Here is a 16,651-nt window from a genome sequence, read left to right on the forward strand (position 1 = left end):
CTTGTTCTTCAATGAAACTAACTTCATGAAGGGCAGATTGCGATTTTAAAAGGCTGAAGTAACTTGAAACAAACACATACATGTATATATATATACATACACACTTTTTTTAATTTTAATTTTCCTTCTTTTTTTAAAAAATATTATTTTTATTTTTTTTGGTAAAGAACAAATTATTATCTTGTTCTTTTGAATGAGAGAGTGAAAAGCAATTGGCGCCTTGGAACTAGCAAAGTAAAGTAAATTATGAATACCTCTGAATTGGAAAGTGACTTGTTCTTTGACACTATAAAAAAGAAAAGTAAAAATTTAAATTATTTGGAACTATACCAAATAAATTTAATGACTTGGTTTAAACAATATTTATTTATGTTTATATATTAACATATGTGATTAGTCAACAGGCATAGCCTATATATATATAGACCTTTCTCTACATTATATAATTTCGGCCAGAGACGGACATGCTTGAACCTAATGGATGTGGACAGGTAAAAGCGTTTGAACTATTATACAACTGAAGTAATAACTGGTCAACAATGACTTCACTGACTTGGGGCGGGACGTAGCCCAGTGGTAAAGCACCCGCCTGATGCACGGTCGATCTAGGATTGATCCCCGTCGGTGGGCCCATTGTGCTATTTCTCGTTCCAGCCAGTGCACTACGACTGGTATATCAAAGACTGGTATGTTCTATCCTGTCTGTGGGGGGAAAAAAAGAAAGAAAAATGTTTTATTTAACGACACAAACACATTTTATTTACGGTTATATGGCATCAGAAATATGGTTTAGGACCACACAGATATTGAGAGAGGAAACCCACTGTTGCCACTTATGGGCTACTTTTTCCGATTAGCAGCAAGGGTTCTTTTATATGCACCATCTCACAGACAGGGTAGTACATACCACGGCCTTTGATATGCCAGTCGTTGTGCACTGGCTGGAACGAGAAATAGAACAATGGTCCCACCGACGGGGATCGATCCCAGACTGATCGCGCATCGAGCGAGCACTTTACCACTGGGCTACATCCCGTACACTGTCTGTCGGAAAGTGCATATAAAAGATTCCTTTCTGCATTAGAAACAAATGTAGCGTGTTTCCTCGGATAACTACAGGGGCGGGATGTAGCTATTTTTTGTTCCAGCCAGTGCACCACGACAGGCATATCAAAGACCGTGGTATGTACTACCTTAATTGTCTGTGAGATGGTGCATATAAAAGAACCCTTGCTGCTAATCGAAAAGAGTAACCCATGAAGTGGCGACAGCGGGTTTCCTCTCTCAATATCTGTGTGGTTCTTAACCATATGTCTGACGCCATATAACCGTAAATAAAATGTGTTGAGTGTGCTAAATAAAACATTTCTTTTCTTCCTGATGACTACATGTCAGAATGACCAAATGTTTGACATCCAGTAGCCGATAATTAATTAATCCGTGTGCTCGAGTGGTGTCGTTAAACAAAACAAACAAACTTCTTCATTGACTTGTGTGGTTTGTTTTCTGGAGTTGGTTTATATATAACGCAAATTTCGCTTACTAACATCAATTTCCATTTTAAGAAAATGTGGATCCATGGAGGGAATTGACTACCAACGAATGGCGCTATAAGAGGTGGACCCAGTCAAGTGGTGGGAAATACTAAAGAAGAAGAAGATGGCAACTGTCGATCTAACCATCTGATCCGATGAAAAAACATGGCATTTACTGTCAGTAAACTGCTTTGTCAAAAATATTACATTGACTTTCATGTAATTTAAAAGATCTGCTTAAATAATAGATAATAGCACCTTACTGTCAATGGAAGTTAAGTCTGTTTTGACAGGCAGTGATGTACCGGTTTATAGTCTCGTGTAACGATTTTTCGACTCGCTAACGGTTAACTTGGATTTTTGTATGTTTAACTTGGTGTTCAACTATCATGACATGGCCGGATTAGAAATACCACAGATAAAGCTTAAAGTATAAGGCATACATATTTTTGCAATAATTTATTGTTATTTTTACTATATGTATATTTTTACTGACATCAAGTATACGGGGCAGGACGTAGCCCAGTGGTAAAGCAGGTTTTTTATGCGTGGTCGGTCCAGGACCGATCCCCATTGGGCCATTTCTCGTTCCAGCCAGTGCTCCACAACTGGTATAACAAAGGCTGTGGTATGTACAAACCTGTCTGTGGGATGGTGCATATAAAAGATCCCTTGCTGCTAATCGAAAAGAGTAGCCCATGATGTGGCGACAGCGGGTTTCCTCGCGCAATATCTGTGTGGACCTTAACCATATGTCTGACGCAATATAACCGTCAATAAAATGTGTTGAGTGCATCATTAAATAAAACATTTGTTTCTTTTTGTTTATCAAGTATACAAACAAACAAGCATCTCACACTAGTCCGAAGGGACATAGAATGTGTGGTTCTTTCTACGTCCAAATATTGTTACATATCCTATATATAGCTGGTATTCAAAACTTGTGGCACCATGTTTCAACCGTTTCTCAACCGAAATAGTGCAACAAATGGACACACAAAAAAAAAATGTATAACTTATCATACTCACTAAATCCCGATTGAAGTACTTCCATCATTATTAACAAAATAAATTTTCCAACAACATACAAAATTTACTAAATAGAGGGAAGCAACTCGCCCTGCATATTAAGAAAAGTATTGACTTCATGTGCGCCCTGCACAAGATCTCTTCTCTGAATCTTTCTATATTGATTTGGGATTTCCCCATTAAACAAATTAATAAACACCGCATACTGTTTGTTTACTTTCCATGGCCCACAGTTACAGGTGCACCTGTCTGAGCAATCGCGAAATTTTAATGTAGCCTGTCTAATTTTTTGTTATGTTTTACTTTCAAATTCTTTTAAATATTTTTTTTACACACAAATTAATAAACACCACATACTGTTTGTTTACTTTCCATGACCCACAGTTGCAGGTGCACCTGTCAGCAAACACAAAATTTTAATGTAGCCTGTCTAATTTTTTGTTATGTTTTACTTTCAAATTCTTTTAAATATTTTTTTTACACACAAATTAATAAACACCACATACTGTTTGTTTACTTTCCATGTCCCACAGTTACAGGTGCACTTGTCAGCAAACACAAAATTTTAATGTAGCCTGTCTCATTTTTTGTTATGTTTTACCTTCAAATTTAATTTTTTTCTTTTTTACACATGAATCAAGATAAGGCAAAAAGACATGACCAGTATATACATTAAAGCTTTTGTAGTTTTCTTAATTTAATTGTTAAAGCCCAAAATACAAGCAAAGTATCTTCTTCATTTGTATACATGTTTGTATTACATACTAGTGGGTTATGTCGGTAAAAGTGTGAGGTCACACATCAGTTGTTTTTCTATGGACACAAATAAGGGCTGTAAAAAAAAAGAAGAAGATATTAGTATGGAGTTTTACATTAAACATATGACTATTACTAGAGCTGGGCAGTATACCGTATATACCATCCGGTATCGGTATCATGTCAATACTGATTTACCGTATCAAGCAAAACTGAAAAAAACAAAACTTAGGTATTGAAAATTTTTTCCCGCCATTTAGTAAAGCACAAACTATATATTCGATGAATGCAAAATAGCTGAAAAGAATTGAGAGAGATGAGGGCCTTGTGTATGGAATTTAATTTTATTTAAATAAAATTAGCAGATGAGACTTAAAGCCGCACACCCTAATCCCATCCAGCGAAAATAAATTATAATTTGGTTAATCTACAAACCTGTAACACACTTAGATCACGTTTTTATCAAATGGAGTGAAAAAGCAGGTTTTATATCGATAAATACCATGGGAATCCCCATGTCCCAATTGCTTGAAATAATTTTGAAAGTTAGTATTCTGATGTCACTGGTAGATGTCGCTCGAAGCACAACAGTGCCTACGTCACGACAAATTTCACAGAGTGCGCACAGACTTTTCACCTCTCCTGGACATGTTCCAACTGTTCTGTCCTGGTTGTATCCCCTCTCCAGATATCGTAAGACTTAGCAAAATTATTGGTTTTAAGGGTTTGTAACGTTTTGTATTGAGACACTTACTTGTCTGAACTTTATTGTTATTGAAAATGTTCACGAACTGTGAAGAAAAATCTCACAAATGAACAACAAATCGGATGTTGATTGCGCGAACCGTGCACGAGAAAAGAAACCGAACCAAAATGATAACGGTCATGTGGTATACCAGCATCTGTGATGTTTACACAGGAAGATTCCCTCTAAAAATAGATTGGACCTCACTTGCTTAACGTTTTTTTCCTCAACAGCACGTCTTGTGAAAAAATGCAAAAAATGCATTTCGTGGTTTTACAAACATCAGGATTACCAAAAAGCACTTCAGGTGAATGGAAATGTGTATTCTAAATAATAAAATGTAAGTAAAGTGCAATTTTATTTGTGAAAAATGGGGTTTAATAGCGAAAAACAACGCCGTAATGGTTAACAAATAGCCGTAACTAGGGTGTGTCCCTTTAACTTGGGCATGCATTTAAAGCTGATTACACTGAAAACACTGCTCGATATCAGTATTGGTATTGGTATTTTACAGTACCAAATACCGTACCAATACTGAGGTATATCACCCCCAAAATACCGATACCGAACCTGAAATTCAATACCGCCCAGCTCAAACAATGATTTATGTATTGTCAGTATTCAGTTTCAATAAATATTAAATGGAATGTTTAGATTTTTTATGTTGACCTGATAGTGATAGTAGAAAGACCTGGACTGAATGCATCTGTTTGAAGTCCTTCACTGTTCAGTATTGAATTGTTTTGTTTTGTTAAATATTTATTTTCATTATCTCAAACTAAATTAAATTTTAATGAATTTTATTTTATTTTATTTCAGGTATGGTTCCAATATGGGTCTGCAATGTCAATGATATAAATTGGCATTCCAAAGGTCATTGTATATCATGACAGATATACTGCAGCTACCCAAGGAGCTTCAGTACTTCATTCTGGCCAAGATCGATGGCATTTCATTGTGCATGGTACAGCGAACTTGCAGTCAGTGGCGTGATATTGTGTTTGACCTCGAATCACACTTCAATGTCTGGTTGCGCTGTTGTATTAAAGAAATTCCAAACGAGATCTTTGTCAAGCTTGCAGGCACCACAGAACTCCACGATATAAATCAAATCAACAGTACTGCTCGAAATGGATTAAAAAAACTGCACTGGTTGTTTTGGAAACAGATGTATATTGAATACATAACTTTTGGAAAAGTAGGAAAATGGAAACCTGACAAAACTGAAATTACACTGAATAATTCCAATTATGGTGTATCTACAGCTTTGGATTTTAAAGGTATATATAGTATCAACAGTTTTTATCATGCAGTTGGACGCATATAAAATGAATACATGTGTATTTAACTAGTTGTGTTTGGTTTTCTTATAAGAATAAAATGTTTTTGAAAGAAACAACCAAACATATACCCTATAAATGCAGCCTAATAAGTTGTTGCACTCATCCACCCACTCATCAAACTGACGGTATAGCTATTTACTTACCTACATGTACCTAAAGTCACCTTCCTACCAACAGCTACCTTTCGGCTTTACTACCTACCTCCATCCTGTACAGAATTAGCCCAATGTAATTAAAATTAGCTCCACCATTACCTGTTGATCTAACACAGTACCCCGTTGGAGCTCATGTCCAGTTGACCTTTCATTCGACCAATCAAAACCTTGCTTGCCAAATCATGCCAGTGATTTGAAAAGAATTTGAAAACATTCGGGATTATGCCGAGGGTATACGAAATGATTCGGGTGAATTACGAAGTATGCTGGAAACTAATTTCAATATAAAATTTGTTTCAAGATGGGGGGGGGGGGGGGGGGGGGGCGAATGTGATGGTATAGCCATAAAATCTGTTTATACTAGTATACAATCCAGAGTTTATTACTGCACTTTTCCCCCTGTTTTTTAATGTTGAAAATAGATGAACAAGTTTGCCTATTGCATAAATAGTCTCGCCTGATATTTTTAGAATTTGTAAGCTCCCAAATAATGCTGTAAAAGGTAAAGTGTAATTGGTCGATATTTAAATTGTTATTTGTAGATGAAATGTCACCTGGGCATAGGAGTCCACGCAATGCTATTAGATCTACTGGTAGACTAATAGAGCTAATTTTAATCAAGATTGTAATCAGCCAAAACATAGAACTTTCTGCCTTGAACATGTTTGACATGTTATGACCATATACACATACCAGCTGAAAAATTGTTACCTTATGTACATATTAGTTTGAGTTTTGAAGCAATTCTACCAGGATGTGGCAAACCAATGAAAGCATGAGATATTTGTCAGTCGTAGGTTGACCTCTGTAGTATTTAAATAATCCATTGGTTTGTAGTTACTTGTTATATGTAGTACTAACTGATAACAACTGCAAGTGGTATAGTGCCACTTGTGTAACAGCAGCACGAGATGGTGCTCAGGTATGAGGGCTGTTAACTGAACAATTTCGTGGTCAACCTATGTTGATTTTTTACATGGTATTTATCAGTTGTGTTGTATTGTATTTTTCACAGAATATATTCTGACATGGAAATTGTATTGAACTGCATAGAGTAATTAATGTTGGTGTGTAACCTTTAGGTGGAACACTAACTTAAATGTATGGGTACATACATAAAAAGTCTACAATTAACAAAAAAAGGCATCTGTATTCCTCAAGCCAAACTGTTTTGGATTTTATGTGGGAAGGAGTAAATGCTTATATCCATGATAGGTAAAGGTCTTAAGCTTAATACATCCAGTAGCTTATGATTAGAAAAGTATTCGAAAAAACATGGCACCACAAAAAATTTGGATACCAGTAGTTCAGATGATTTATCAAACTACCATTATAATGTTTTTAACTTAAATTATAATTATTAGGATAACCAAGAACAAACCTGATATATATGTTACAGTAAGATTGTGAAACTAGGGATTTTGTGAAAACCCTGAACATTTCAGTAATTTCATAAAAAACCCAGTTTTAGTGTTTTGGTTAGAGGTTTCATGTAATCACTAAAATATTCAGTGATTTCATGCATTCCCTAAACTGAGTTGCTAGGACTTTCATTAATTTACTAGTGAGTTGCTGTTATAGAGATAATCTTGTATTGACAGTTAAGTAATTAATGTTTCATGTTTTGATAATGAATGTTATCTTAGCAGGGCTGGAACTTAAGAATTTGTCTCCCACGGCGATTTTTAAAAGAATTTCCATGGGTGAAATATCCCACCAATGGCTATTGTGAGCCTGCCTAGGGCAATTTTTTAAAAAGTGACAAATAATCATGACTGAAAGGCTATTTTGCTCTATGTAGATATACTTCAAATGTGCAAATGTTAAATATTGGCAGACAATGTACACCAGGTGTATATATTTTGCCATTGTTGAGGAGCTTTGCCTATGACAGAAAAGTGCCATCGGTGATGCTCTCTACCTATGACAATTTATATATCTCAACGATGACGATTGGCATCGGTGCCGTCATTAAGTTCGAGCCCTGTCTTAGTTTTTTTTTTATCTTGATCTGCTATAATTTGTTCAAATATTACAACAAGATTGTAACATATATAAATATAATATTCTTAGTAAGAATTTTTTTTTTTTTACTTTTGACTACAGACAATTTTCTTGTATCTGGACACAAAGATGGCAGTGTTGTTGTGTGGGACGATTTGAATGCAACTGAACATGATGAACAGATGGGTATTCATATGGTGTCCTACCATTTTAGAGATGTCTCTGATGTCAAGGTCATTACTGAAAGTGAGATCTGAAATTATAATTTTTATGTATTATTTGTTTTTCTTATTCATTGGTAGGAAAGAATCGTATTTTAGATTGCTATTGTTAATTACATGTATTCAGCAGGAATATAATGTTTACATTAAACAAAAATAATACATTTATGTGAATTTATACTTTGTATAGCACATTTCCTGAAATCATTGTTCTAGCCAGTGCACCATAACTGGTATATCAAGATCGTGGTATATGTTATCCTGTCTGTGGGATATTGCATATAAAAGATCCCTAATGTAATGACTAAAGAAAAAATGTGGTGGATTTCATCTCAAAATTACAATATATCCAATAGCCAATGATTAATACATCAGTGTGCTCTGGTGGTGTCATTAAACAAAACAAACTTTATTTCTTAAAACTATGGAACTTTGCATTGAGACCATTGTACAGTGTGCTATTAAATATACTAACATATCTTTATTCCTAACAACGGACCTACATGTATTTAACAAGTACATTTGTATTCTTACTTGTACTACATAGATTTGGTTAATTAATTAAAGTCCATTGTACTGTTTTGCTATAATAGACAGTGTTCTCGCTGGGTGAAAACTAAAGGAGGGCAGCTGCGCAGAACCACACCCTTAGGAAAAAAAATAAAAATATGAAAAGCAAAAAAACAACAACCGAAAAGCAAAAAAAATATTTAAAAATGGTGGGTGGGGGTGGGGGAGAACTTGGTGGTTACCATGTTGTTGTGTGTTGATAGACTTTGTGGAAAGACATACTCCTTATTTTGATTACAAAACGTTTGTACGAAATACACACAGGCTCGTCTTTTAATTGAACCGAAGATGTTATCGGTCCGATATTCACTGGCAGTTCCGGTTTTGCTGAACCATCAAAGTTTTAATATTATTTTAATAAAAATTTCAAGATATATGAAGAACAAAAAAGACGTGTGTGTGTGATCCCCTAATGTCGAAATTTGTTTTTGTTATTCCCATCTTCATCGAATGAATTGATCACTGTGATAAAATATTATCGCCAGCTGATTAAAAGTAGTTTCGTTTTTGTAGTGGCAGTGTATATATTATTTGGCACCCAAGATGAATGATTTTAATGCTAAACACTACCACTTCCGTTGATTTTATAAGTGGTGATATCCCCCCAAAATTTAAAGTTTACAATATGTTATAAGAACTGCTGAATAGAACTACAACATTTCCCTTAGGGGTGATCAAAATTATTTTGAACATTTCTGAAAAGTTTTAATTGGAAATAAAATTGATAAATTAATATATTTATAGTAATAATTTCTAGGAAATGAAGGAGAACGAATAAAAGTCATTGTCTCTTCATCGCTGTCGTCAAGAGTTCACATTACAGATCTGATGGGTAAAGAAACTGAGATACGACAGTATTTTTCCAAACAAGTGAACGCTGTCAGGTAAGATCAATAAAATATTGTGGCTGTGCCATTGTATTAGGCAGTCAGATTGCTAATCTAAGCAGATTAAACAAAATATTTGAATTAATTTTTTAAATAGTCCTGTTGTATTCTTAAAGGAACTGTTCTGAGTTTTGCAGCCATAAATGTACACAACATATTTATGTTTGTCCGTCTGTTCATCTGTCCCACATACATTTTTCCAGACTTCTTTTTTTTTCTCCACAGTTTTCTGGACTTTTTTTCACAATTCCCGAAATTTTGTACAGTTTCAGATCAGGTTTGGCTTTTATGGCGATTTACCCATTTTTGACACGGGACACAGTTAAGTCCCTTGAACTTAGGAAATACGAACATTTGTTGGGCCCAGTAGGGGACATGTATTGTTTTAGCAGCACTCTCAGAATACTTATACATGTATTTAATACATCTGAATAATAAAACATGTCAAATTGTCTGAAATACAAAGCATTATATATCAATAATAATCTGGGATTCCCTTTGATTTAATTATTTCCAATTTTGTTTGGCAGATGAACTTTAACTACTGCATTAGATACAAAATTATTGTAGGCAAAAAGCCATTTTGAGCTCCTCCAAACATTAAGATGACCATAAATGTAACAAAACGCAAGTACAATGAACCCAGGGATATCCAGTTAATAGAGAGGTTCTGAAATTCTGTCCAACCAGTGCACCATGACTGGTACATCAAAGGTTGTGGTATGTGCTATCCTGTCTATGGGATGGTGCATATAAGAGATCCCTAGCCCATGAAGCCTCACTCAATATCTGTGTGGTCCTTAACCATATGTCTGACCCCATATAACCGTAAATAAAATAAATATGTTGAGTGTGTCGTTAAATAAAACATTTCCTTCCTTCCTTCTGTAATTCTGTACTGATACAAAGAAAAGAGACTGAAAAAATGTCTGGTTTTCAAGGAATTCCAGTTTACCAAGGGTCCGGTTTTGGCGGGTTTCACTGTACAGGTATATTAAATTTTTTAATAAGGCCTGGTGCAAATAAGAGGAATAATACTTGAAGCCAGTATTGGGACACTGATAAACATATGAGTAATGGAAATATATTATTTTTCTCGATATTATCTACATCCCAAACCTACAGACTAAACATGTTTCAAATTTTAGAAGAATTGGTCAACAGCTAGCAGAATTATCAACATGAACATCTTCATAAACAGCACCAAATATCACTATTTTTGCGTGTCACACTTATAATTCATAAAAGATTATTACTAATACATGGTGTATTAGTATTTTCCTTTATAAAGCAATAGAATACAAATATTCATAATATAAATCACATACCTAATTTGAACAAATGTTTAGTTACTATGACAACAGCTATAAAAGAATATTTTGACAGTATTTTCAGTTAAAATGGTCAAATGAAGCCAAAATTCACTAAATTGCTTATTTCTAACATTTATGGATCGGTGCTTGAGAATTGAAAAGATATAATAAAGAAAAAGACTTTATTGGATAATACTGGTCATAGACTACAATTCCCCAACATTACTAACCATCTTCTGTACATAACACTTGCACTTGTATCCTAAATTGCACCTGCTAAATGTGTCCCAACCATAACGGTACAGTTTCCAATCTGCATTATGCCTCCTGCATGCAATATTATATGGCTATATGTGTTCATTTTAATTTCTCAGCTTTCCTTAATGCATGTTACCATCTTTTTATTTCAGAGACTCAGCTTTCTCAAGATATTACTCAGTAGAGCATACCGAAATCTACATGTCTCAACCATAATGGATATATATTACTAAAGTACTAATAAAAATTAAAGTACTAATAAAAATTATACCCATGTGATTTTCCAGTCTTATATATTAGTTATGAAAATCCCCGGAATAAAAACCATAAAAATGTGTCAATATTATCATGACCTGTTACAGTATTCAAACAACCGGTACAAAAAATTACAATAAATGACCTGTTATAGATAGACCATAACACCTGACAGGTGAAATCACAAGTACTAAGTTTAGCAGAGAGGTAGTCTCTGGTGTAATCAATATCAACCAGGGTGTTATAGTCTGTTTCAAATTACATATGTTTAGCAGTAAAATTGTAAATACATCTCATATTTCTATCTATAACAGGTCATTTATTGTCATTTTTTGTACCGGTTGTTTGAATACCATAACAGGTCATGATAATACTGACACATTTTTATGGTTTTTATTCCAGGGATTTTCATAACTAATATATAAGACTGGAAAATCACATGGGTATAATTTTGATTAGTACTTTAATAAACATCAAGCTTGATGGCATGCAACTAAACATGTTATTTTGCTAAAATAAAACATGTACCCCATCCAAAAATAGGTGATTTGTGCATGTTTAAAAAAATATTTTTTGTGTGTCAAATGTCACACCTTATTTGCACCAGGCCATAAGTACAAAAGAGTATCATTATCAAAACACATGTTACAATAGCCACAAACTTGTGATAGTCCGTTTAATATAAAATTATCCTATACATTTTCTTTCAGTGTGTGGGGACAGTATTTTGTTGTTGCTGCAAACTCCTCCATGGCCAGTGGACAGAAGGTGGAGGTTGTGTCGACACCAATGAGTACTGAAGTGGTGTGGGAACTGCACGGACACAAAACCTCAGATCTGTCGGCTGTCGCCATGTGGGCTGATGAGGTGAAAGAACAATAATCTGTAGCTTTAACTTGAACATATAAATCTTGGCTCAAAATTAATTTGGTCGAGTGGGATGCAAATATAAAATTGCTTCTCAGGTTTCAAGATGGAAAAACATTTGATAGAACTTAAAAAACAGTTCTAGAAATTAGTCTCAAATTAGACTTGGGGTCTAACTTTTATTGACATCAGTGTGAAAGACTTGAGACAAACTTTGTTAAAAGCATGTGATATTTATATTATCATTTATGAAAATCAGGAATTTTCTATATATCTGAAATACTGTCAAAAATAAGATGGGAAGCAAAAGCTGCATGTGAAGTTGATAATCAGAAAACATACTTTACATTTTGAGTGGCATTTGCTGCCTGCCCCGGTCATGTTTGTGCCTTGTTATAATGCATATTTGCAATGAATTCTCATGTAAAAGTGCATATAAAAGACCCTTTAAGTTTCTGCTAATATAATTAGACTTGTATGGTGGAAGCGTGTTTACACGATAGCATTTGTTAAAATAATGGTTGCTGAAGGAATATTATGCTACAGATTTGTTAACAAAAACATTCCTTTCCTTTCCAGATAGTGACTGGAGATTTCAGTGGTAATCTGATGTCGTGGAAGTTAGCCCCGGACCAGGTCACTAATTCTGACCCGGTACTCCTGGCCCAGTTTGAGGTCAGTGTGAAATACATCTGTCTGCAAGGCAAGAACGTGATCATTCTTCTCGGTAAGTTGTTTCTTTTCCATGTAAGTACCATATTTACAACACAAAATAACTAGAAAGTATTTAACATTAAATTAAAAAAAAAAAAAATTCAATTATATAACAGGATCAATAAGTTACCAGTTATTATAAAATTTATACTCAAAGGCAAAAGATATTGTGACATGGATTGTTTGGAGTATTAAATTTGTGAATGGATTCATGGATGTAAACCAGAGAAAATGTGCATTAAACAGCTCGAAGAAATGCAACCAAGCAGTTGTTGCAGCGATTGCATGCTTTGTGCAAGAAACATGGAATATTCGGGAGAAATCCTGTCCAGTGTTCACCATAAAAGGCCAGACATTGAGTCACAAATCATTGCCACTCTGTGCAGCCTTCAGAAGTCCAGAAGTCAGAAAAACACCATTAGTGAACTGTTTGATGCAATTTCGTCATGCCAAGCCTCAGTGAAAATGACAGATGGCGAGTCATAGGGATGCTTGAATCTGGGACCTTGCAGAGTGATGTCACACGTGAATTCAATGTTCACAGAAACACCATATGGCACTTATGGCAATGATATCAACAAAACAACCAGGTCAGGGACCGTCCCCGTAGTGGCCGACCACCCATGACAACCCCTCGCCAAGACACATGGATACGAACCACACATCTGCAAAACAGGCATTCCTATGAATTTTCTCCAGCGTTTAGTGGCCTCAATGAGACAACGGTGCCAGGCCTGTATCAATGCTCAAGGTGGACACATTCGCTACTGACTGTGTGAACTTCGCTCTGGACCCCCTCTAGTGATGTGGCTCATTTGCATATGGCAGGTGCGCCCTTTTTATGGACTATTGCTCGTTTCCATACCTTTGGACATTTCTCTTTCCATATTACAACATTTCATACACAGCAGTAAAAACATCAATTATCTTTGTCTTTTGTGTGTCACAATAACGTTTGGCTTTTAGTATATATAAATTTTATACCAGTGCATGATAACTTTCCGGAGAAACTATGATTTTTATTTCTCCAGTTACTGGGGATATAAATACTGTCTATTCTGAAATCACTCAAACTAAACTTGACATGCATTTTTTTTTTATTAAAAAAAATTACTCTTTGTTGACAGACTTATTATTTTAATGGATTATAAACCATCTTTGTCTTAAAGTTAAAAGTAAAGTTGTCACTGAATACATTAGATTATGGTGGGTTTTTTCTTTTTTATATAGAGATGATTATACGAGCTTGTATGTTGTACTGATTTTACGAAACGAGTGTCAGGATTGTTGTATTGCCCAAGCGAGAGCGAGGGTAATACATGAATCCTGACATGACTTTCATAAAATCAGTACGACTCACACACGAGTGTAATAATTTCTTTATTATCCATATTATTATTGTCGTTTTCTTGATGAATAACATGACCCAACTCAAAATGTTTCAACCACAACTAGGAGACGAAGAAATGACATCATATTTCAAATGCACAGTCTGTGCTAGGACTGGAGAAGCAACGTCATGTTATGATGTCGCTTCCCCAAATTAAGTCATTTCACTTGTTATTACACTGTGCTTCGTATGAATATATTTAACTCGGTTATGTTGAACCATATGGATAATATGCTAAAATAAGTCCTCAAAGAAAGCTTCATATTGTTTTGAAATCAAACATAAATAATGTAAATTTCAGTGGTTTTTGTTTAACTCTAGGTGATGGCAGTATAAGTTTTTGTGGACAAGAACGTGTTTTCAAGAGAGTGTTGCGCCAGTCGTTGTTTGAGGTTCTTCGAGGTACTCCCGACTGCATCACACTGCATGGACCACTTCTTGCCGTCTGTGTCACGTTCGGTGAGTCAGTTGTGTCTGTATTGTTCAGATTATTTGTTCTTCTTTAGAGCTATTTTGAGTTGATCCAGTTGAAGTGTAAGTAGAATAATCGGGGCTCAAACTGGACCGAATTTTGGTTTAGTCAGGTTTCAGATATAGTATAGTACATGCCGATATGCAGGATTTTTAATGTGTGTGTGTGTGTGTGTGAATTCCACGTGATGTGACCAATAATGGCTAAAAAAAACTGCCCCCAAAACATTTACATAATGTTATCTAAATTTGATAGAGACAATGTGGACCGTTGGTAATTTGAAGGATAGCGTATGGACCCATCGCATCCCCCTGCATACGGGCCTGTAGTATTTCAATGAAAATGATTAAAATGTGGTTAATTCAAGGGGTATTTTATTAGCCAAAGACTAAATGTGGTAGCCACTTTGTATAAAAATTAGCAATTCGCTAATTTGGCAGTGAATAAGGTGAGCCCTGAATAATATTTTATATTAAATTAGATTTACTGCCATTAACAATCTATCTGTGTGGAATTGGTCATCGCTACAGATCTCCATACTTTGTTATACCGGTTTCTGGCTGATCATAAATTGTTGTATAGTTTGCAATGAAGTCTTAAAAACATTTTGAGACTGCCATACTTAAACAGATCTGATAGTTTGTTGAAACCTGAACACAAAAATTTAACAATGATTGTATTGATTTTCTTTAAATTACCAAGTTTAGCAGAGCAAAAAAAATGTTTTAATTTATTTTTTTCTATTTTTCAACAGGATCATTTTACCTGTATTATGTCCCAAATCAAGACTGTTGGGACAACCTTGACCTGATGGCCCCGCTAACCCGAGTGTGTACAGAAAAACCATTGATCACGGCTATTAGCCTCGGTCATCATGGAACTGGACCTTTGGTTGCCGTGGCAACGGATGATGGTGCAATCTCAATATACAAATGGCGACCACCATGAACATACATTTTTTATATAATTATCTACCATTTACTTCTTTATAAAGGTGCCATATATGCTCAAAAGGAATTAAAAAAATCTGAGCTGATTTTTAGTTTCCCCATTCTTGGATTACGAGACTTGGGGAATTATAATTAAAAACAGTCTTGGCCAATTAAAGAACAATTATTTGTTTTAATCAGTTGAGCGCCATTTTCTTTGTTATTTTGTGCTTTTTATCAGCAGACATGAAACAACAACATTCAGCAAACTTTTCATATTAGCTGCCTTTATTATATTTAATATACAATACATGTTATATGTTTATATTGGTTTAGAGGTCCACCAATATTGTATATTCAGTTGGTAATTTTTATCTAAAATTTTTGAAAGATTGGATACAAAAAGTACTGGTTGCCGGAATATGATGAAAATAGAACCTTTCATTCTGTCTCCATTATAACTATATGTAGTACACATTTATTTAGACATCCACAAATGTTACATATTCTTTTGTACTCTTTGTCTTTTAATTTAAAAAAAATTGAATATCAATTAGTTGCTGATAAGTCGAACAGACCACAGCTGTAGTCCTAATCATTTAAGGTACATTAGAAGAGATTGTACATTCTTAGATATTTTTTTATATAAAGCATTTATGTATTTTAATTACATAGCAGTATTACATTTGTTTTTGTTAATAAAAATGTTTTTATGGTGAATGTACCAAGCTTTGTGTAACATGAAAGTAACAGTTCTGTGTCAAACATTCTATTCTACAATGTAATAAATGTATGGTTATTTTGTCTTAACCAAACTAACTTGTGTTATTTGTTGATGAAAGAAAGTACATTGAAATATCTCCGACATAGGGAATGTGCAATAAAGCAGAAGTGAGGATTTTCCCACAGAATTTCAGAATTTAGCACTACCAAAAAATATATGTCCTTATTCTTTCAGAAAAAGTTCAGAGTAAACTCCCAACTTTTCCAGACTCTACAGTGTTCTTTTGTATTTTGGTTAAAATCATTGCCTTCCCCGATATAGAAATGAGTTTAAGAATACATATTGCCAAATAGCATCTCACCAGGTCAAAAGTTCAAAATGCACCCAACTTTAAATGTTGCATTAAATGAAACCATGCCTGCCATTGGTGAAATGTGACAGGACTTGTGGTCATAAACCTGTTTCATCTGGCCAGTAAATTAAA

General features: G+C 34.6%; 1 protein-coding gene across 4 annotated transcripts; it reads left to right on the forward strand.

Moving 5' to 3' along the window:
• Positions 1-1,611: 1,611 nt before the first annotated feature.
• On the forward strand, positions 1,612-16,258 carry LOC121375176 (probable E3 ubiquitin ligase complex SCF subunit sconB). Of its 4 annotated transcripts, none has more exons than XM_041502462.1 (8): positions 1,612-1,712; positions 4,885-5,345; positions 7,670-7,813; positions 9,116-9,242; positions 11,782-11,938; positions 12,518-12,665; positions 14,364-14,501; positions 15,269-16,258. In XM_041502462.1, the coding sequence occupies exons 2-8, from the start codon at positions 4,952-4,954 to the stop codon at positions 15,460-15,462; spliced, it is 1,302 nt and encodes a 433-aa protein (XP_041358396.1). In that variant the 5' UTR covers positions 1,612-1,712; positions 4,885-4,951; the 3' UTR covers positions 15,463-16,258. The 4 variants fall into 4 exon arrangements, with proteins under 4 accessions (XP_041358396.1, XP_041358397.1, XP_041358398.1 ...); XM_041502463.1 differs by having other exon boundaries at positions 1,649-1,965; XM_041502464.1 differs by having other exon boundaries at positions 1,657-1,754.
• Positions 16,259-16,651: the final 393 nt, after the last annotated feature.

Source organism: Gigantopelta aegis, chromosome 6 (assembly GCF_016097555.1).
Source record: "Gigantopelta aegis isolate Gae_Host chromosome 6, Gae_host_genome, whole genome shotgun sequence".
NCBI classification, from domain to species: domain Eukaryota; kingdom Metazoa; phylum Mollusca; class Gastropoda; order Neomphalida; family Peltospiridae; genus Gigantopelta; species Gigantopelta aegis.

Bases quoted from the DNA above. Each gene is read 5' to 3' on its own strand.
- LOC121375176 (XM_041502462.1), top strand. From the start codon at position 4,952: ATGACAGATATACTGCAGCTACCCAAGGAGCTTCAGTACTTCATTCTG. The intron at 7,814-9,115 runs GTGAGATCTGAA...AATAATTTCTAG, and splicing joins TGTCAAGGTCATTACTGAAA to GAAATGAAGGAGAACGAATA. The intron at 9,243-11,781 runs GTAAGATCAATA...ATTTTCTTTCAG, and splicing joins AAACAAGTGAACGCTGTCAG to TGTGTGGGGACAGTATTTTG.